At 48.5% G+C, this 21,943-nt stretch overlaps 3 protein-coding genes across 14 annotated transcripts in view; 2 read left to right on the top strand and 1 right to left on the bottom strand.

The window, feature by feature from the left end:
- CCDC191 (coiled-coil domain containing 191) overlaps positions 1-5,242 on the top strand; it is a 110,448-nt gene extending 105,206 nt beyond the window's left edge. For all 7 annotated transcript variants that reach the window (XM_070072124.1, XM_051819026.2, XM_051819025.2 and 4 more), the window contains one exon: positions 3,697-5,242. In XM_070072124.1, the coding sequence (XP_069928225.1) occupies positions 3,697-3,841 (145 nt within the window). In that variant the 3' untranslated portion in view covers positions 3,842-5,242. The remainder of the gene's footprint in view (positions 1-3,696) is intronic.
- LOC100347165 (large ribosomal subunit protein eL34) lies at positions 4,635-5,242 on the top strand. The gene has a single exon (XM_051819035.2). It carries the CDS (start codon positions 4,688-4,690, stop codon positions 5,039-5,041), a length of 354 nt encoding a protein of 117 aa, XP_051674995.2. The 5' UTR covers positions 4,635-4,687; the 3' UTR covers positions 5,042-5,242.
- Positions 4,656-21,235, bottom strand: ZDHHC23 (zinc finger DHHC-type palmitoyltransferase 23). Of its 6 annotated transcripts, none has more exons than XR_011387881.1 (6): positions 21,095-21,235; positions 20,313-20,582; positions 14,840-15,550; positions 12,531-12,698; positions 7,015-10,607; positions 4,656-6,967 (listed from the first exon to the last, which is right to left on the bottom strand). XR_011387881.1 is itself a non-coding variant. In XM_017347079.3 (5 exons), exons 2-5 carry the CDS (start codon positions 20,453-20,455, stop codon positions 10,340-10,342), a joined length of 1,290 nt encoding a protein of 429 aa, XP_017202568.2. In that variant the 5' UTR covers positions 20,456-20,582; positions 21,095-21,235; the 3' UTR covers positions 4,656-10,339. The 6 variants fall into 6 exon arrangements, 1 of the variants encoding a protein (XP_017202568.2); XR_011387883.1 differs by having other exon boundaries at positions 4,656-6,981; positions 7,026-10,607; XR_011387882.1 differs by lacking the exon at positions 21,095-21,235 and adding an exon at positions 20,847-20,993.
- Between the last annotated feature and the right edge of the window lie 708 nt (positions 21,236-21,943).

Here is a 21,943-nt window from a genome sequence, read left to right as displayed (position 1 = left end):
TTGACTAAAATGCCTGAGCTTTAGAGCTCGAAGTTAAAGACTCAGTCCCTGTGTCACAGTGGGCAGACCACCTTTAAAGACTCAGTCCCTGTGTCACAGTGGGCAGACCACCTTTAAAGACTCAGTCCCTGTGTCACAGTGGGCAGACCACCTTTTGAAGCCCCCTCACTCCTAAATTAGGGTAACAACAGAACCTGTTTTATGGGTTGTGGTGAAGACCAACAAGGCAATACAGGAACTCTCTTCAGGCACTGCTGGGCCCCAAATAGTAGCTAATATGGTTTAGCTTAACAGTTATTAAACACCTTTCTTACCTGTGTTTTACTTTCTTTCTGTTTCTCAGCTGCCCAATGCAGACTATGAGATTCATTTCGATCTATCATACAAACTGTCTCATCCCATCACAGTATAACCCGGGGCAGGGGACAGGTGGCATGGTTTCCATTTTCAGGAAACTCATTCAGGGTTTGAAGTTATGAAATCACATGCAACCAACAACAAATGAATTCTCAGTTGTGTCTACTTGCTATAAAAGCATTGCTTTGACTTCATCTTTCCTCCCTTTGTTCCTTGTTCTCCATGTTCCACCCCACTGGCCCTTCTGTAATGCTCCTCAGACAAAGCTCACCTCTACTTCAGAGCTTGCCCACGACCTCTTAGTCCATTCAACTTGCTCTCAAATGTCACCTCCCTGATCACCTTCCCCTATCACTGCCTCTCCATTAACCTTCACAGCACTGAAGACTCTGACAGTATACAGTTCACTGTTGACTTGGTGATTGTCTGGCGCTCCCAATAGAGTGGCTGTGCCACCTCCTGCTGGCTACTGTGCCCTCAGTGCGTGACATGCTTAGTACACGGTGTGCAGTAAATATTTAAATGACTGAACAGATGGATTTTATTGCAGGGCTGACTCTAATGTTTAAAGTAGCAGGCCTTTTAAAATGAACTTTAATATATTTTTAAAAGCTGATATTCAGCCAATGGGAATTTAGCAGTTAAGATGCCCATGTCCCAGAGCAGGCTTTGTGGTGTCACCTGGGATGCCCACATCCCATATCAGAGTGCCTGGTTCAAGTCCCGGCTGCTGCATGGTTCCAGTCCAGATTCTTACTGATGCGCCTGGGAGGCAGCAGATGATGGCCCAAGAACTTGGGTTCCTGCCACTTTTAAGAGAGACTTAGACGGAGTTCCCACCTCCTGACTTTGGCCTCAGCCCAGCCCCAGCCATTAAGGGCATTTGGGAAGTGAACCAGAAGATGGGAGTTCTGTCTGTCCCTTTTTCTATCTCTCAAATAATTTTTTTAAAACTTTAATTGATATTGAATATTCTTCATTTTATGTGAATGAAAGAATACTATACATAAGAGCTATGGGTGAAAGAGAAAGCAGTAAAGACATCTGTTGCTCTTAGGCCTGATCTTTAAACTGAAATAACATCAAGAAAGATGATAAACTAATATTAGGTTTAATTTTACAAATCTATACAACTTCTAGATAATACCTGGTATTTATACATGGTGGGACTAATAGATGTCACCAGGCCATGGTCTCTTTTTTATCAGCAATTATTTTGCAGTTCTACCTCAGAGTTCAGCTACATACTGGTCCAGTTTGTCTCAGCTGAGTAGGTACTTCTTATATTTTCAATACTGTCTTGTCACTGTGGTCCCTAGCCACAATCCCAACATGAAATAGGAGGTGATGAAAGTCACAGAGCTGCATCCCATAAAATGAACACAAGTGTATCACATACAACTTTACACAAAACGTCAAGGAGCTTCTGGACCCTAAGTCAAGGCCCTTATCTTGGTACCTTAAGTCATGATCACTGTACAGTACACCTATACATAATAATATGGTCCCTAGCTCTCATAATTTAGTAGAAAGCATAATAGATTAGAAATAGAAGCACTAAACCAGTAATTATGACCAGGTGTTTTGGGAGTTCAGGAGGTGAGGTAAATGCAAGTGAGGATAATCTAGGACAGCTTCCCCCTCCTGGGAGCAGAGCATTTCAGTGAGGGTAGACTGCAGGAGCTAAAGTATTGAAGTCAGAAAGTGGGAGTGGAGAGGGGGATGGCACTGTAGTGTAGGTTAAGCCTCCACCTTCAGTGCAGCATCCCATATAGGCACTGATTCAAGTCCCGGCTGGTCCACTTCTGACCAGCTCCCTACTAATGCACCTGGGAAAGCAACAGAGCATGGCGCAAGTCCTCAGGCCACTGCACCCACGTGGAAGACCCAGAAGAAGCTCCTGGCTGTAGCCTGGCCCAGCTCTAGCTGTTACAGCCATTTGGGCAGTGAACCAACAGATGAAAGATCTCTCTCTCTGTCTCTCCTTCTCTCTCTTTGTATCTCTGCCTTTCAAATGAATAAATAAATCTTTTTAAAAAAGAAAGAAAAAAGATGGAGTGTAGCCCGGAGAGAACAGATATGCCTACCCGGTAAGAGGAACAGACAGGATCCAGGACGGGGAATGGACCCCAGAGCCGAGCACAGGAAGCAGTGAGTGGTGCACTGAGTGAGTGAAAGAAGACAGCAACAAAGCAGTTCTACTACTTGGAGGCTTTTTTTTACAAGCAGTACTTCCCACAACAAAAACCAACAGTATCAAAAACACCAGACAGCCAACAGCCATAAAATTAAGAAGTGGGATGCACTGCTAGGCTTCATTAAAGGGTTAAAAGGCCGGAACAAATCCCATTTCTGCCTCTAGTTATTAAAAATATAAACTGAACTACTGTGCCCTTTGGTTTCAGCAATGTAGCTCTCCTGCTATATCAATCCTCGCCTGCGCCGCACTGTCTTGGCCCGTCTGTCTTCACTCCAGCCCTGTCCTCCCCAGGAGAGCCTTCAGAGCTGCTGCTCACTCCAAGACTGGGCAGCAGCAAGCTGCCCTCTTCCACAGCTCCCTCCTTGTGTGCCTGCTGCACCTTCTTTGCTCTGAGGCCTGTGGCTGCCCTTGCCAGGGTCGCTGGCCCAGGCTGCGCTAAGATCAGCGGAGCAGGTGTCATGGCCTGCACTTTCACAGGCTATAGGGGCAGCTGCTCACACAGCAGCCCTCACGAAGAGTTTCCCTGTTTCAAAACATGAAAACAATCAAAAAATAAAAATACCCTATCAGTTACTCTGCACCCTTTTCAATGCTTTTTTCTTTTTTTTTTTTTTTAAGATTTATTTGAAAGTCAGAGTTACACAGAGAGAGGAGAGGCAGAAAGAGAGAGAGAGAGAGAGAGAGAGAGAGAGAGAGAGAGAGAAAGATTGGTATTCCATCGGATCGTTCACTCCCCAATGGGCTGCAACAGCTGGAGCAGCGCCGATCTGAAGCCAGGAGCTTCTTCCGGGTCTCCCACACCGGTGCAGGGGCCCAAGCACCTGTGCCAGCCGCCTCTGCTTTCCCAGGCCATAGCAGAGAGCTGGATCGGAAGAGGAGCAACCGGAACTAGAACCAGCACTTGTATGGGATGCTGGCATTTCAGGCCAGGGCTTTAACCTGCTGCACCACAGCGCTGGCCCCACCACTGTTTTTTCCTCATGGTATTTCACACTGCCTGAATCCCAGCTGTGATTTCCACACCTTTTATATAATGTTTTATTTATGTAGAATCATTTTTATCAAGTGTTTAAGGTCATTCGGATGTAGAATAAACTTCTTCATAGTATTTCAATTTTTTTCACTCTTTATTTTTAAAGGAGGATTCTCTGGCTCATGTTTCAGACATGGAACAAGTCTGCAAAATTTATGAAAGAGGAAAGACTGAAAGAAGAGAGGCGAGAGCAACTCCGTAGAAGGGTAGCTGAAATTCTTCCAGACTTCCAGATGCCACCCACACTGTGATCGCTGCGCGTCACAGTGACCGGGTACCAGCCCTGGAGAAAGCGAAGTCTTTGGTGTGCCAGTGAATATGGACCAGTGCAGCGCTCAGGGCGGCGATCTCAGGGGGCCCCGAGTGCACGCTCCAGTCATCGCTGCCCATATACATGCCCTCGGATCAGAGGAATGATCTGAGAATCTGTACTTCCTCCTTTGATTTCTCCCAGACTGCCAGTCATTCACTCGAACACTCAGCACTGTGGCGTTATCCAAAGGAACAGGTAAGAGCTCCACGGTTCAAATGGATCCTATTCTCTTGTATTTTTGGCAGAGTAAGCTTAAAAAAGGGACAGGTGTATGCGTGCCTGATCCTGGGAAGGAAAGTATGTAGCTTAAAGGGGGATGTCAACAAATGTGACTTTAATTAAATGGAATTCAGTGGTGCATGCTTAGAAAAGAAGGCGTGGCTGGCTTTCTCGTACCTGAGCAGCAGTGCCAGCCAACCTATCCTCTGTTGAGCACCCCACGCCTCTGAAAGGTGCCCTACAATTCAGAGAAATTGGGGCGCCAAGGATCCTCTTTCTTCAGTGTGTGTTGATAAGCATGCAGGAAATTCCGGAAGCGAATTCTTTATCAAAGACAATCCAGCAACTCAATAAAATGTCTGCTCCTATTTCTAATTGCAACTTCTAAATAATCCTAGCAGTTTGTCTTCCAGTATTCAGTTTGATCTAGATACGGAGATGCTTATCTTAAATCCAAAGAATGGTTTCATCTTTAAGGGGCTGTAAATGCTGGTAACGGTATTCTCTCAGAAAATTACCTGCTAGAGTTCTTCCTCTTCCGGGACGGTGCTTAGAGGCAGCCACAATGGTCCAGCGTTTGACGTACCGCCGGAGGCTCTCCTACAATACAGCCTCCAACAAAACCAGACTGTCCCGAACTCCTGGTAACAGAATTGTTTACCTTTATACTAAGAAGGTTGGGAAGGCACCCAAATCTGCATGTGGTGTGTGCCCAGGCAGACTTCGTGGGGTTCGTGCTGTGAGACCTAAAGTCCTGATGAGATTGTCTAAAACCAAAAAACACGTCAGCAGGGCTTATGGTGGTTCCATGTGTGCTAAATGTGTCCGTGACAGGATCAAGCGTGCTTTCCTTATCGAGGAGCAGAAAATTGTTGTGAAAGTGTTGAAGGCACAAGCACAGAGTCAGAAAGCTAAATAAAAACATGAAACTTTCAAGTAATTAAAAATCAAAAAAAAAAATTATCTGCTAGAAAAAAGTTTTCTTCATTATAACATATGTTTATTGTAACACACTCAAGTAGTCCATAAATGCATATGATAAAATGAGAAAGCCCCCTGCAGTCCTGAGGTAACTGCTACTATTTGGTACAGCTGGCGAAATAAAACTGGGGCTTCTTCACATTGACTGTTACTGTCTCATCCTTTCGAAAGAGCTATCTAGTCATGCCGCCTGCAAAATGACTTAGATCCTCTTTCCATGGACGCTGTGTGAGGATCGACACAGCACAGCTCTGAGTACACTACCACATCCTTGTCCCCACACATCTCTTCCTTTAATATGATCCTGCAGAAGTCATCTAAAAAGAGGCTTTTTCTTTTTAATGCTGGAGGCCACCAAAGAAAACAGAACTAAAAGGAACTCAATCTCTTTCCATCTAACTCAACTATCTGTCCATACCTAGCAGTGGTACAGTTAGATGCTGGATACTGGCTGATACGAACACTCAGAAACCAAATTCCAACTTCATTTTAATACCAAGCCTATCAATAAAGAAGGATAAATTCCTTAAATGAATACACCAGGCCTAAACAGGTGCCATAAAGCTTAAGTGTTCTTTTCCTTTTGCCTGATATCAAGTACCAACTAGAAATTTAGTCTTTAGCAGGTCCATATTCTGATTTGGCCAGTGAGGCTTCCTACCTACGTATAGAACCTTCTAAAGAGATAAAAGGAAGATTATTTTGATGTTGTTTCTTGCTGGACCATGATGAAGATTGAAATGTTACTGTTAACTTAATGCCCAAACAGGCAGTATCCCTGACTTCCCAAACTGGAAAGATAACCTACAGGAAAGAGACAGCACAGCTACAGTGCAGGGCTTTCTTAAAGCAAGAATTCAAGAGACACACCAAATATTTTCTTTAAAGAAAGCACTTTATTTTCCATTTAAACAACCTGGTCACAGGACATCATTTTACACAATTGGCAGTAATTTGCAAAATCTTCATTTAAAAGGCCTGTGTCTGGGTCTGAGGTGATAAGAGGATCTGAAAACAAGTATAAAAACAGTGCAAAATGTTTAGCGCCCCCCCAGCCTCCAGAGTTGGCTTCAGAAATCCCTTTTCACGTTCCCCAGGCCAGTTATGCTAAATGTTGAATTTAATAGTAAATAAGTATTCCTGGGCTTCCAGATAATAAGTATTTCTGGTCTTACTTAAGACCCAGAGATCTCATCAACTGAAAAGGCTCAAAAGCACTAAGAACTCAAACCATCACCTGGACCAGCAGGTCAGGAGCTGAGCTTGTGAGCTCTGTGCTGCGCTGTCTTGTCTGTGGCCTCACCTGAAGACAGACCGGAGTTTAGTAGCATCAGTAACTAGAACAGACAGCTTGGTTTGAAGCTCTGTGTTTTACACAATGCATCTGTGGAGTAAAAGGTGCCACCCAGAAGGCTGGAGCACCAAGGAGTCAAAAGCCCAACTCTGCCTCCAACACACGAAGTCCCCCTTAACCACATTGTCTTTGGCTGCTGCTGCTACTAGGGCCAGCTCCCGTGTGGACTACTGTCATTCAGCAGCAGGATTAGACTCAGCAGATTCTGCTAAATGTTTGCTTCAAAGCAGAGCCAATGCTCACGAACACTGCAACATGAATTTGGTATTGGGGTTAGCATGGCTCTCACTCTCCCCTGCATAGGCTGTACTATCTAATTTAAAATGGCACACTTGTCAGGTTGTGGCTGAGAAAACCAGATTCCCAAACACCTGCCTCAAGAAAAAGTCTCCTATCATCCACTGCTTGTTTGAGAAAATTCTCTTTTTCAAAATGCAGGGCACAAAAGTATGGCTAAAATGGAGTTAAGTCATAAACTACTTGTTACCTAGTTTAAAGAGATCCCTAAACCTCAAAAACACATCCTGGTTAAAACTGTGCTTCCAGATGTCATGTACCTCAAAAACACATCCTGGTTAAAACTGTGCTTCCAGATGTCATGTTTTGCTTACATTAGTTGAGCTTTATAACACAAAGCTAATGTCCAAAGAAACAGTCTGTTAAGCAGATGGTCAGTATTATGTAGAGTCTTACTGGCATTGTGTTTTCTGGCAGTGGAAGATCCAGTATAGAAAATTTTCTCTTACCAAGAATATTCGAAGTACCAAGGACTACTGCATAAGAGAAACTTTGTAACAGTCTTTCTGCTAGGCAGATGGTACAGTGGAAGACAACAATTAGTTCACTCACTAAAGGCAAACACTATTTGGAAAGCAAAAATTTACAGTATCATAAACACAAACACATGTGGCCTAAGTGAATAAGCAGCAGTTGTCCCAAAAACACACTGAAGGTAACTCTGGTAACCTACCAAAGAGGTGTTAATGGCCGGTTCATCTCAGGAAGGCCCAGCCAGACCCACCAAAGTGCTCCGTGGGTATCAGAAGAAAATATCAAAGAACTTGCTCCTTTCATGCAATCCTGATCCTTAAACAGGAAGAGTCTTCAGAAAGTTCATGAAAAATGTATATTATGAAAAAAACTATGAGTTTCAATTTTTGCACTAAAATAAACTTTTACGTCCATTTTCCATGAGCTTTTTGATGTGCCCACCCGCTTATGTTGAATCTCTCAAACAGACCCACTCCTCTTCCCCAGCAATGTGATCACGTGAGTGCTCAGAGTGTAACAGGCAATTTATTAAGCAGCTTCACATTCACAGTGTTTAACAGATGCTGAGGGTGTAGTGTGGGAGAGGAGACCTGCTTGTTTAAAATCACGTCCAAGGGGCCTGATCCTCCGGCTGAGACACTGCTGGCTTACAGGTCCACAGAGCAATTCTGCACTGCTGCCATCACTCCGGAACTTACTCATTTAGAGGTCTTGTCCTTTCAAAGATCGCCACAATAAATTCCTCTGCAATTTGGAGACAATCAAGGCCTTTAACGAAATCCCTCAAATAGTTCCACATCACAAAAAGGCTCAGAAATCTAGGGATACAGTCCAGGGATGTTCCAGATCCTTCAGAAGCACTGCTCACACACAGCCCCTTGTTTGCTGTTGCCTGCAGTACAAGCACTTCCGAAAGCTTTCACCCCACAAACCACTGATCTTTTGCCAGGTTCAAAACTGTAATCTGTGTTCTCAAGGAATGTAAAGTAAGCATCAGAGTTCCAATAAGCCAGAAATATATACAAGGAGTCCTAGCCAAGTGAAGGAAAATGAGTTGCCTCACCCAGGCAATCACGTAACAGTGGGCTGTTAAAAAGATGGTGATCATCCCTATTCTCCCGAATGACTCTGGTCTTTATGTACTACCTAGCTTCATCACACTGTATTTTGATTGCTGTTAAAGATGCAGCAAACTAAAATTACTGCCTATACTAACATTCCTATATATTTTTGTTATCAATTGCAATTCAATCAGTGTTGGCTACACAGCTGACATTCAAGAGATGTGACAACTACCAATTTCTGCCCACATACGCTGTCCCTGACATGATTACAATCTCTTTTATCTAACACCTATACAGAAATAAACTAGTTATATTCAATCCAACTTCAGTGCTGGCTGTGGACCAGAAAGAGGACATCACTGTAGAAACCACAGTGTCGGCTAACATCCCAGGCTTGCATTGTGGCTCACTGCCCTGGACTACAGAGCCTCTTGTTCATTAGGTATCATCTCTGGAGAGAGCGAGGACGAGCCTGATTAAACACGTTCCAACTGTCTTACAGACAGCCCAATGGCTGGAAAGACCAGGGACAGTGCTGGCTGCAGAGGGCAGAACTGCAGGAAGGAGTGCTGTTTCCTCTCAACATTCCTCAAGTGAGCACTATCTTCCCCGTATCAAGCCAAGGCAAACTTAAGACTCCATGCGTTATCTTTGGGACTGCACAACAGTACAGGAATAAAACCAAAGGTTCCCAGAGGGTATTTTCCCCATGTGAAATTCCCTCATCTTGATTCTATGGCAGCATCACCTATTCCATATAAATATCTAATCTTTGATATATTTTCAGTTTTGAGATATGATTAAGGAAATCACTTATTTTTGGGAAAAGTGAAGGAAGAATTATAGTCCTAGCAGAAAGCACATATGCCCTGTTGTTTCTCTCCTAGTGAGATACTTCTACTTAAGGAAGGGTGAATGAGAAGTAATGTACAAACTGAGTAGAAAGATGTCAGTCAACTCAAAGAAAGTGCATGCCAGAACAATGTGAATGCCAGAAGACTGATTTTTGTAATTTAGTGCTATAAAATGATAGCATTTGAAATACTTACATGAACCAAAAAAAAAAAAAAAAAAAAAAATCAAGCCCTTGATGTTAATTAGCCTCCCTACCCAGACAAGAAAATGAAGTGTTGCCAAGGAGTGTCCATTCTCCTCTTCCAGCCACCGTCACAAATGTGCTAGCACCTTAGCAGGTGAAACGTGGAAAGGAAAAGAACATTAATGCTTACTGGAGTTACTTCTAGTAAATCCAAACCGAATTCGCAAAAAAAATAAGAACTCATTGCCTGAACTCATGCCCACTGTACATTACGCCAGTAGCAATTACCTTTACAACTGTTATCAACTGCCTTCCAAGGTCAGATGACTGGCACCAACCCATCTGGTCATCTCCCCTGCTCGGGTAGTTACCGTCCAGTACTTCAGAAGCTCTTGCAACTGCACGGCATTACTGAAAACTCATCACCCACTACCACTGGCTTCAGTCTTGGGAGTCCGCCAGGACTGCTTCATGCCTCCAGCTGCTTCAGTTGCTTCCAGTGCTTTCCACACCTCTCGTCCCTCATGTGACCCTCACAACAGCTCTGTGAGGTAGCCAGGGCAGCCGTGGGTACCCCACCTTACAGATGAACCTGAGACTTGGGAAAGTGACTCAACTAATGGTCACATGGCTATTAAGATTGAAAGAGGGACTAGAAACTACCCTAATCCAAAACTCGCCCCCCCCCCCCCATTAATGGACGGGAGTTGCTTCAATCAATTTGTGCATTAGCAATCCACATCCTTTTCAACTTCTGGTGACTGAAGTCAGTTCCTAAGGTGACTGGAAAAGAATGGCTCTACTTTTACTGCTTCAAAATAAAAATCTCACAAGTTGTGAAGTTGGCAAAACTAACTTCGCCCCAGTCCAGTCTCTAAACCTGAGCATGGCCCTGGAATGCCTTTAGGAAACCAGGGCTACACGTGAACCTGCCACGCAGACATGGACGTGTGAAATGCAAGGGAGGCAGAGGGCAGAGCCATCCCTCGGAGGCGGACAGAAGGCACTTCAGACAATGTCCTCAGCAGGGTGGTGGAACGCGCGTGTGCCCAGCGTGGAGAACTGGTGCCAGTTCCGCAGGAAGCCCCGATTGTACTGGCCTGTGTCCACGATGAGTCCACAGAGGAGCCGCCGCCCAGTCTTCTGTCGCAGAGCCTGCTGGACCTCCCTCTCGGTCACGTTGTAGCTGATGTTGATCAGCTGGATCAGGAAGATGTAGGCCATGCCTGCTGTGATGATCACAGAGTACCACACGCAGGTGAAGGACAGAGCCGAGCTGGGAGGGGGACAGGCCGGTCAGGGTTGCATCTGTGTCACACGCGGACAGCTGCCGCCACTCTAACATTTTACACACGTTCTACTTGTCACTAAGGACTCTGGCACCTCCCCCAGTCCTCCAAACATCAAGAACCAGCTTAACAGATGAGAATTAACATGTTCTATTGTATCTGGTGATCCTCAGTGCCTCTTTGTCTGCTATGTTATACTAGAACAGCAACGGCTGTTTTTGGCATTTTGTGTCTTGCACACAACTAGCACAGGGCCTGAAGGAATGGTGTTCAACACCCGTGGGCTGACTGAATGCACAGTCCCTGAACTGGAGCCAACTAACTCATGAGAAGACAAGGGCACCAGGCGACACTGTGAGCTTCCTCCTGAAGCCGGAAGTGGACCCCCGGGGGCAGGGCTGCAGTTCTGCATTCTCTCTGCAGTCCAGTGCTGATGAGAACAAGACGACAGCCCCACCAGCAGCAGCCCCTTACTCACCTGTACAGATGTGGGGCACGGTAGCATTTACAGTTCAGCTTCCTAAAGCCGAACCATGGCCCAGGACAGGAAAGCTCCTTCCAGGCTCACTAGTGAGACTATGGGGGAGGGGCTGCCGACTGGCATCTGCAGCTTTTCTGTCCATTCAAACATTCACCAATCAAGAGTGGGTTGGAGAGGCTTTGAAAAATATAAGACTTTTGGATTGGAAAAAAAAAAAGTGGAAGCTGGGTGTGCTTTCTCAATTGTCACAAAGACGCTAACATGAGATGTTAATAGGAAATGCGGTGAGGGATATATGGGAAACTCATTGTATTACCACCTCACAATTTTAGTTTCGTAAAAGGTATTCTGAAATAAAATATTTAAAAAAAGAGAGTGAGTTGGAAATACATTCACTCAGAATCTTCATGCGTGAAGCTGAAAGATGTCTTGGTGATGATGAAATCCAAGGGCCTCATCAGAAAGACAAGGCGCCGTGAGTCACACACACAGAGTAGGGGCGGGCCACAGCAGGCCCGTGCCCTCAGCTCCTTCCTGCCGCCCGCCCCCCCCCCCCCCCCGAACCCAGAGGTGTGCTGCTCCACTTAGGACGCTCATCATCCCCAGTCTCAGCAAAGACACCCTGAGGAGGAGGGCCGGCCCTTCCAACCACGCCCACAAATTCTCATCCAGGATGGAATGATCGAGATGGGAAACGTATGCCCTCCTGAGACACTGGTGACAAAGAGCAAGCATTCCTCTGAAAACAAGGAATGAAAAGAAAGAAACCACAGATACCACAAACATGGTGGAGGAAGAAGCCAGCCGTGGGCAGGCAGGGGCAGTGGGGCCGACGCTGCAGATCCCCAGCATTGGCCATAAACGGGGCCCCATCCAACAGTGCCCAAGGAAACTGTGACCTGGATAGTACAGTAATCAGGAGAGGTGGTTTAAAAAAAAAAAAAAAGTAGAACAGAACAAACCAAGAGAGATTAGAAAGAAAAAGCAGGTTGGAGAGAAACAGAGCCCTCCCCAAAGGGGTTGGCAGCACTCAATTATTATTGGGCTAAAAAATCACCAGAAAGCAGCAATAAAGTGGGAGGAGTTTCCTGATGCTAATGACAGCACAGGCCACATGGAGAGCCTGGGACATGAGTTTTAACTACTGTTTCAGTTCCATTGTCCGTGGGAAGGGTCACTGGATGCTGGAGTCCTAAATTAGTCTGGGCCTGTGTGTACAGCACTGGCGCTTGACTGTTTGAAGGGTCAGTGATGCGTCTGACATCACCCTAGAAAATGCACATAGCCATTGCACTATTTTGCTGGCAGTTTCAGGGGTACCCAGGCCTGTGCTACATTTTGCCTCACCTGGCAGCCAAGTATCAGCCCCTGTTAATGGCAACATCCATTACTTCCCCCATGGTTCTCTTCTGTGGTATCCATAGCTCACCTGTAATTTGCATAAACTCCAGGACAGTAGAAGAGAGCTGTGAAGACACTTCTATCTCTACAAATGGTATCCAGGGTCAGCGTGATCCCGTACACCGAGGTGAGCAAGAAGATCAAAAGGGCAAGTATAAATGCTTGATGATTTGATTCTCCAACGCAGCTATTTATCCTCAAAACAGCACAGGAGAAAAAAGAACAAACATGTTTTAAAAAGTTCTCAATGTAATTCACATAAAAAAGTCTTCAAAACAGGGCAAGTGTGAATTTCAGTTATTAAAAAGGTCTCTGTTTTTTCAACATTAGGGAGTTAAAAACCTTGCCCACTTAGGGACACTGTCTTATATTCTCTACTCTTTGCAAAGTGCAATTACATCATTAGTGTAAGAGCAAGATGAAGTAAAAAGCGGAAAGTGGCTAACCAATCTTCATCACTACTAAGCGAAGTATCACCTAGCTATGAAGAAAGTTGGCATTATCATCACCATGATAAACAAAGGGAGATAAGTAAGCTATGAAAACTTAACAATGCGAAATTGGGGATGGGCTTTTGGCACAGTGGGCAAGCTGCCACTCGGATGCCTGTGTTCTGTGACCAGAATACCTGGATTCAAGTCCTGGCCCTACTTCCAATTCCAGCTTCCTGCTAACATGTGCCCCAAGAGGCCACAGGTGACGGCTCCCATACTGGGGTTCCTCTCTCCCTTCCCTCACTCCTTTGGAAACCTGGATTGAATCATAGGCTCTTGGTTTTGGCCCAGCCCAGCCTCGGCTGTTGTAGTCATTTGAGTAATGAACCAGCAGAGGGGAGAACTCTTTCAAGTGAATGAAATTTTAAAAAACTGGTTAATCGGAATTACTAAACACTATGGAAAACATGCTTGTGGTGTACAGAGAGTAATAAAAAGATTAAAAGAAGTTAGAACCATCGTGTGGGGTACAGAACAAATATGCAGGCTACTTAACAGGTACAAATCTGTATTGTGGCGATTTGTTGTACAGGCAGGCCCTCCTGCCCGCTGCACATGGGGCTGTGCCAGTGGCCCCAAGAGATGTCCAAGACCCTCTGCAAACAGCCAATAGACATCCATGTGTACACACGCATGCACCCCTAGCAATGAAGACACAGAAACACCTGTTCACTGCTCAAGACAAAGTCCTAGGAAAGTGATGTCTCTACTTGAGCTGTGAACCTAGGTCTGCTCCAGTGCCCAGCCGCCTTCCTGTATCCTCACACCCCCTTCTGAGGGGGAGGTATGCTACATGATCAAACTCTAGACACAAAACGCATGAATTCATTGATCAGACTGCCTTACAAGCAATAAGGCTGCGAGCGTGCTGCCTACAGCAGTCACATCTGAATAACTGCCCTCCCTTTCAATTACACGCACTCCCTAAAGCCCAACATTCTCTATATGTTGCACTTGACAGCTTATGGGCCTCACAGGTCTTCACTGGTACCGGCCAGCTAGAAGGTACAAAAGAAGCCCATCTCTCTGCAGATAACAAACCAGATAATTAGCTCATGGGGCCTCAACTCGATAATGTTGACTGCAAATCAGTGGTAGCACCGAAAGGGTTACAGATAGGTCACAAGAGGACAGAAGAGTCACTTAAAAATAAGAGAACACTTTCTTTAGCTCTGTGTTCAGAAGGAGGAGCACAGGGAACTATGCCTATACTGCTTCTGATAAATCTTTTAAAAAAAACCCAAAACCGTCATTGTGGTGCTGTTGCCACTTGGGATGCCTGCATCCCACGTGGGAGGGCCTGGTTGGAGTCCCGGCTACTCCACATCCAACCCAGCTTCCTGCTAACGCATCCTGGGAGGCAGCAGGTGACGACAGCTCGTGCGTGGGCCCCTGTCACCTACGTGGGAGACCAGATGGAGCTGCTGGCTCCTGCCTTCAGCCTAACCCAGCCCTGGCTGCTGAGGGCTTCTGGAGAATGAACCAGCAGATGGCAGATCTCTCTCTCTGCCTTTCAAGTAGATGAAAATAAACATTTTAAAAAATCATTCAACTATAGCTTCTTCTCTATTAGAAAGGAGAAAATCAATGAAGAGCAGTTCAGAAGAAAATTGAAAGAAAAAAAATCCAACCTTTTCGGTTATGCTCCTCCAGGAGGGACTGAAGGAACTGAGTATGTCAAAGTGGAAAGCCTGATGACTAAGTGGGAACACTGTGACAGCCCACAAATACCCGCAAGGTGAAAGCCAGGGGAACGTGAGGACGGCACGGAGGAGGCTCAGGCCCGCCTGGCGCCGTGCACAGGGGTTCCCACCGTCCAGGCCTCCTGCCTGCCCCCACATACCAGACACAGTGATGATCCATCCTCCGCACACAGAGGCCACAGATCCGGCAGTGCCACGCCCGCGCCGGCCGCACCAGCTGACACTTGGCACACCAGTCCTCCTTCGGCTTGGTGGGGCTCCCAGCCTGCATCCTGGGGGAGCCCTTAAGGTCCTCCTTTGGGGTGCGATTGTTGAGGCCGCCCGCCGTCTCCGCGCCAGGAAACCCTTTGGTCTTCTCCGGCCCTTTTCTCGGCAGGCCTTCGGTGTGGCTGCTGCTTGGCGACCTGTCACTGCCTGCTGGGTTGCTGAGGTAGCCCGGGTTCTTCTTGGCTCTGTACAGGGCTAAGAGTATCAGAAATAAGCCGCAGGTGAGCACAGCCAGCTGGGTGGGTCCCACACGCCCTTTGGGGACCACTTCCTGCAGGAACACGTAGTACATGTAGCCCAGAGAGAACAGTCCAAGGCTCAGGAAAAACAGAGTCTGTTCTTTCCTTCTGTGAGTGAGGTAGTAGTACCACAGTGCCAGCACAGGTAGCGAGGTCAGGACCACCGCGCCCAGGAGGAAGTGCCAGGAAGCCACGTGAAGGAAGACGGGCAGCAGCACGAGCGGCGGGACGAGGCTGACGTTGACTTTTTTGGCTCCCCTAAGCCAAGGAATCCGGAGGCGATCAGAAATCGTATCCATGATTCTCTCACAGGTCTCCGGCCGCATGGATTTACACGTAATCCATCTACTCAGAAAGAGCACACAGAGAAGCCACTTTATATCTGTTGAATTAAAAACCACGGAACGCTGAATGCCGAACAGCGGGATAAGTAATGAAAGACATCGAAGGCCAAAGCATTCAACTTCCTTACTATTAAACATGAGCTCTCCAGGTTCATGTGTTGTTACTTATACATAGGGACAAGAAGATGAGGTGAGAAATTTAACAGTCCAGATTCTCTCTCCAGTAAACAAATCCCAGCTACATACACGTCCTCAGGCAGACCCTTCGGGCTGGGCGAGGCAGTCATGAGCCCCTCAGGACCACTCACGACCTACAGCAGACATCCCAGAGGGCTCGGGAGAGTGAACGCTTCTGGGCGGGGTCACTACAGGGGCCTCTGTGGAGACACTGATGGCCGGCCAGCCAGCACTGACAGCATGCGTGCCAACAGAAAGAAAGCTGTGTAGCACAAAACTCACTTGAGGCCCAGGCAGAAAACCATTCTTCTAAGGAAGGATGCCGAGCAGACTAGTGTAAGAGAGATGACTGGGCCAGCTGAACAGAGGGTATTTGCTAGCTTTTTTGCACACTTAATCTGTGCCATGGTCCTTATGTGTTAGCCTCACTACCTCCATTCATGTATCAAAAGCTAATCCCCAAGTGCGAGAGGGCTGAGAGGCGGGCCATTCCGGAGGTGTTGGGTCATGAGGGGCAGCACGAGGTGCCATGGGTGAAGCAGAGAGCACGCCTCCCCCAGGCACTGAAACTGCATGTTTGACCTCAGACTTCTCAGCCTCCAGAACTGCGATGTCCTCATCTAAGGTACTTTGTTACAGCAGTCCCGACTAAGACAAACACTGGCAGCTCTGGAGCTGGGGGATGGGTAAGAGTAAGGGTTTGAAGCACATGATAGCAAAAGCCCAACTTACTGTAACTGGACTAGCCAGCGCAATTCTGGTTAGAACTCAGAAGAAAAAGGCCTCAACCTTAGGGATGACCTATGAGGCCATGAACGGAAGGTTGGTAGACACAAGGATGGAAAAGGCCATTCTGATGAGGTCTCAGACAGAAATAAGCAACGTGTTATCAGAAACCTCAAACAGCGGCAAAAAGCTGGGCTGGAACGTGTTTGTGTCCTAGGCACGTAACGGAAGCCAGAGCTCCGAAGCAATGAGACTGCTCATATTTGGCAGAAGAAATCTCTATGTATTTGTGCTACCACAAGGCTTCTCATGAATGCTTATGGTAAAATAGGAAGAGAAACAATTTATAATCAAAGGCAAACAATTAGAAGTTTGGAGAACTCTAAGCTCTCTCAGTCTTGTCCATATTGAAACAAATGAGAAAGGTGTGTTTTGAGAGACCACCAGGCTGGGGAGTGTGGAGATCCCCGTGGATCAGCCCTGTGCACCTCATCAAGACAATGGAAGAATGACCCTGAATGCGTGCTGGAGACCCTTGGGGCTGTCACTCCCATCACAAGCCTGGTGTGCCAGCGCCCTTGGGATAGAAGGGTTTCGTAACATGGGTCAGGGCACTGTGGGCCCAGGGCTCACTGCCCAGCACCACCCGAGGCTCTGCTCACTCCAGGCTGCGGCTCCAGTGGACCCAGGTGTGCTGCAGGCGGCAGTGGCCACCCTCCAAAGGGTACAGGTCGTCAATCTGGGCAGCATCCAGACGGTGCCAAGTCTGCAGGCATTTGAAGGGTGAAAGAGCTGGAGAGGCAAGGCTACTTCCTCCATGTCAAAGGAGACCCCAGACAGCCTGAGGCCAAGGCTGACCACGAAAGCCCCCACCATGCCCAGTGAAACCTGGGGATGGCATCACCACAGAGAGCCCCCACTGCGTCAGTGCCTACCAGAGAAGTGGGGGCAGGGCTGTCCGTAAGACTCTAGGCTGACAGAGCCACCAGGGTGCAACTCCAAGCTGGAAGAGCTTAGACCTCTGACTCGAACCACTGCAAGCTGCAGTGTGGGATGTGCCCACAGAGCAGGGATACCTGCAGCCACAGGGGCCCATCCCCGTGTGTCCAGAAGGAGGACTAGCTCATCAAAGAAGATTATTTTCAAGTCTTAATACCTAATATTGTTTGCTTTTCTGGGACTTGTCAGTAATTCTTTCCTATTTTTTTTTTTAAAGATCTGTTTGTTTTTGAAAAGCAGAGAGTGAGAGTTAGGTGGAGAGAGATAGAGAGAAATCTTCTATCTGCTAGTTCACTCCCCAGACGGCCTCAAGCCAGGACCAGGTCAGGCAGAAGCCAAGAACTAAGAACTATACCAGGGTCTCTCATGCGGGTGGCAGGAGCCCAAGAACTTGAACCATTTTCTGCTGCCTTCCCAGGCACATTGACAAGAAGCTGAATCAGAAGAGCAACCAAGACTCGAACATGCACTCTGCTATGGAAATACAGATATGGGATGTGGTGGTTTAACCCATTGCTCCACAATGCCTGCCCCTTGTTTCCTACTTCTCACTTTCGGAATGGGAATGTCTATTCTATGCATGTCCCACTATTGTATCTTGGAAACACATAATGTTTCATTTCACAAGCTCACAGCTGGAGGGGAATTTGCCTCAGCAAAGGAGCAGAACTTGAATCTCTCCCGTACCTGATTTGTACACTCTGGATTTTGGAGCTTCTGAGTTCATGCCAGAACAAGTTAAGACTAACTGGGCTATGGGGATGAAATAAATATATTGTGCACGTGAGAAGAACATGAACTTGGGGGGCAAGGGTAGACAACAGCAGTAGATAGGTAGGGTCTGAATATCTGCATCCCCCAAATTCATATGTTGACTCCTAGGGGTCAGCGCCATGGCACAGTGGGTTAATTTTCCACCTCCGGCACTGGCATCCCATATGCGTACCGGTTCTAGTCCTGGCTGTTCCTCTTCTGATCCAGCTCTTTGCTGTGGCCTGCAAAAGCAGTGGAAAATGGCCCAAGTCCTTGGGCCACTACCCACGTGGGAGACTGGGAGGAAGCATCTGGCTCCTGGCTTCAGATCAGCACAGCTCCGGCCATTGTGGCCATCTGGGGAGAGCAACAGAGATCTTCCATCCACTATTCCATTTCCCAAATGCCTGCAGCAGCTGGGACTGGGCCAGACCAAAGCCAGGAGCTGGGAACCCCATCCAGGTCTCCAACGTAAGTGGCAGTAAACAAATACTTGAGCCATCACCACTGTCTCCCAAGGTGTGCATTAGCAGGAAGATGAAATTGGAAGTGGAGCCAGGACTGAAACCCAGGCTCTCCAGCATGGGATGTGGGTGTCCCAGGTGGCATCTTAATCATTGGGCAGAGCCCAATCCAAAAGCTTACAGGGGCTCATTCACCCCTCCTGCCAGGTGAGGGTGCCACAAAAGAAGCTGACAGGAAGAGAGCTCACCCCTGACACTGCATCTGGCTAGACCTTCCTAGCGTCGAAACTACGAGTGAGTAACTTATGTTGTTTATAAATTATCCAGTCTGAGGTATTTTGGCAACCTGGATGAACCAAGGCTCCAAAGGAAACACAGAGGGTAAAGAAAGACAAAGTTTTTTACAGTAGGACTGGAACTTGGAAGTGAGGGCAAGAAGACTACGCAGGAGTCACACGGTACAACAGCACGCAGTGGAAGCCTAGAAGCCCATCTCCACAGAAGGGCTGCGAGAGCGCAGGGGACCGAAGTCCCAGGACAGCCCAGGTCTCCAAGGCCAGGAGGAAGGAAGAGTCAGCAGGGTTAATGGAAGAGCTGCAGTCTTGCGTGATGGCAGTTATGGAAACAGCAGCATTTCTCCTTCATTAATGCGAAGTGCTCCATTTTCCCCAGTATGCATTTTAGACTAAAGAGCCTGGATGTAGACACCTGTAAAAAATGGCTGCAGGCACTGTCAAGGAAGAACTGAAACAGGGTTACGGGTCTTTGGGAGTCAAGGCAGATACTAGCTTGCAGTGGTTCCCTGCACATGCCTTCAGGCCTGGCCTAACACAGCCAGCTCCAAGTCAGCAATTTGCGCATATAAGGACTCCTTGTTAACCAGAAGTAATTATTACTGGAAAATGTAAGTTCCCCATATACCTGTTATTCCCATATCACACTTTCCAAAAGGCAACACATTTTAAATATATAATTACTTAGAAAATGGGTAAAAGCAAGGTTACAGTTGTTTTTGGTACAAAATTCTTTGTACGAAAGAATGATGTTAAAAATGTTTTGCACAGTAATTTCCAACACTGAGAACCGGTGAAAATAAAGGTGAATGAAGTACAACATGCTCAGTGAAGCCACGGCTCTGCCCACACCAAAGGCCACCGTTCCAGGGGAGGCACATGCCTCTGGCCAGCCCCTCTTCCCACAACCCGGGGGCAGGCCTCCCACCAAAAGCCAGGAAAATGACCTTTCAACCCCCAGGGTGCAACCCAGTCCCAAGTCATCTCCCGTGAGAGACCACCAAGAATGTAGGAACTTTCTGGAACAAATATGTTCATTTTCAACAGATTCTGCCGCCTCGCATTTCATTTATTTATTTGTAATCATTTAGCATCCGTAATATCCCTTTACCTGCTTTTTCTCTATCATCTCCTCTCTTCAAACATAAAATGATAATGTTCTAGCAAACCAGCCGGGCACACAGTTGTGCACTACTGCGTGATACATCTTTACAACAGCCTCACCCTCAACACTGAAAAAACAACTCTCAATGTTAGACCCTTGGCAACGCAAACCAAAAGCAAATGCTCGCGTTCTGCAAGGCTAAGGGGAACGCAGTGGGGTCGGCACCGCGAGACCTCGGATTCTTACCTATCACACCCTTCGTCCAGGTCCTGGCAGTCACACAAACAAGCAGCCATGTGGTTCTTTTCCCCATTTCGATCTATGTACTCGCAGCAGCACAGGGGCTCCAACTCAGCTTCTTCGGTTTTCCTTTTCTTCATTGGCTTCATACTGCCCTTCTGTGCGGTGACTGGCACCTGTCACCCCGAGGCGTAAGAAGCCCTCAGAAGGTGAAGGTGGAAAGAACACAACTCACATCTTGTAAACACATCCACGCCTCTGAGTATCCGCCAACGCCTAAGCAACCAAAAAATGAGAAGGAAGCCCGCTGTCATCGGCTTTCGTGGCTCCGCTCGGCCAGGCAGGGGCGCCCAGGGCTCTGGGGGGCTTACAGCTGCCTTCTCTGCCCCCTCCCAGCCAGGGCACACGCCGTTCCCATGGCGACGACCGACCACGCGGCCCGGGACAGCCGGAGCGCGGGCGGCTGTGTTCACCTGCGGGTGCGCACCGGGGAGGGCCAAACGGTCCCCGCCCCAAGGCTGGGAGCTGGTGTAAACTCACCCCTTGGGGCTGCAGGGAGAAGCGAACCGTACGCCCGCAGACACCGGCGGACGCGCCTGGCTGCTAGAACCAGCAGCCCGGCTCCGGGAACGCCACCAGCACCCGCGCGCAGCGCCCAAGATCGCCGTCCAGCCCTGCTGCTTCGGCTGCGCACCGGGCGCGCCTCGCCCGCCCCCCGCCAATCGGGAGGACGTGGGCGGGCCTCGAGCACCGCCCCGCCCGGAGAATGACCTTGGAAGGGAAGTTACCTGCTCTCCCGACGGAGGTGTGGCTGCAACCAGAGAGGCGGAGACCGAGCGGAAGAGGGTCGGCCCCGCTGGAGGACGCGGCCCCGTCTGCCGGTCCCGCTCAGCCGCGCCCTCGCCCAGCCACCCACCTGTGACCACAACCCGCTGCCGCCGGGACGCGGTGCCCGCTCCACCCCCGGCCGTCCGGGCTCGGCGCGGCAGGTCCGCGCGCGCTTCCGGGTGCCCCGCCTCCGGCGCCGGGGATCCCCGCCCGCCCGCACGTGCGCCGCCCGCCGCCCCGCGGAGCCCGCGGCCGAGGCCCCTCCTCCCGCCCGCGGCCCTGGCGCCGGGAGGACCGGAGGACGCGAGGGCTGGCTCCCCGGGGCTGGTCCCGGCGGCGGGGCGCGAGGATGGTTCCTCGCCCCGGCGGCCGCCCGGCCCCCGCCGGTGCCTGCGGGGAGCACGTGGGCGGGGCAGCCTCAGGAGCCCTCGGGGTGCGGGCGAGGTGCGGAGACGGAAATTCGGGAAAGCCAGGAATCCGGAGGATTTCCGAACTACGTGAGAGCGTGGTGGGCCAGCTCTCCTTCGACGCCCGCAACAGGCGTTGAGGGGGCGCCCCACAGCGAAATGTGAGCGAGGTACCTCCCCCAAATTCGCTGACCTTCCCTTAAAGGCCCACCGCGGCTCCCAGATGCGCCAGGTTAGCCAGGTGGTTGGTTGGCGTGATTTCTGGCCAGCAGTGTTTGACATCTGGCCAGTAGGCCTCTCCGGCACTTCTGTTCAGTGGTCTGCATGTTGAAATTGCCCTGAGATGAGAGTCCTCTTTGGGTTTTACTTGTGCACCAAATTTTACTAACTGTAGCTTCATGT

The sequence above is a fragment of the Oryctolagus cuniculus genome, chromosome 4, assembly GCF_964237555.1.
Source record: "Oryctolagus cuniculus chromosome 4, mOryCun1.1, whole genome shotgun sequence".
Lineage (NCBI taxonomy): Eukaryota > Metazoa > Chordata > Mammalia > Lagomorpha > Leporidae > Oryctolagus > Oryctolagus cuniculus.
The sequence above is the reverse complement of the archived record's forward strand: the minus strand, read 5'-3'. Positions and strand labels throughout refer to the sequence as shown.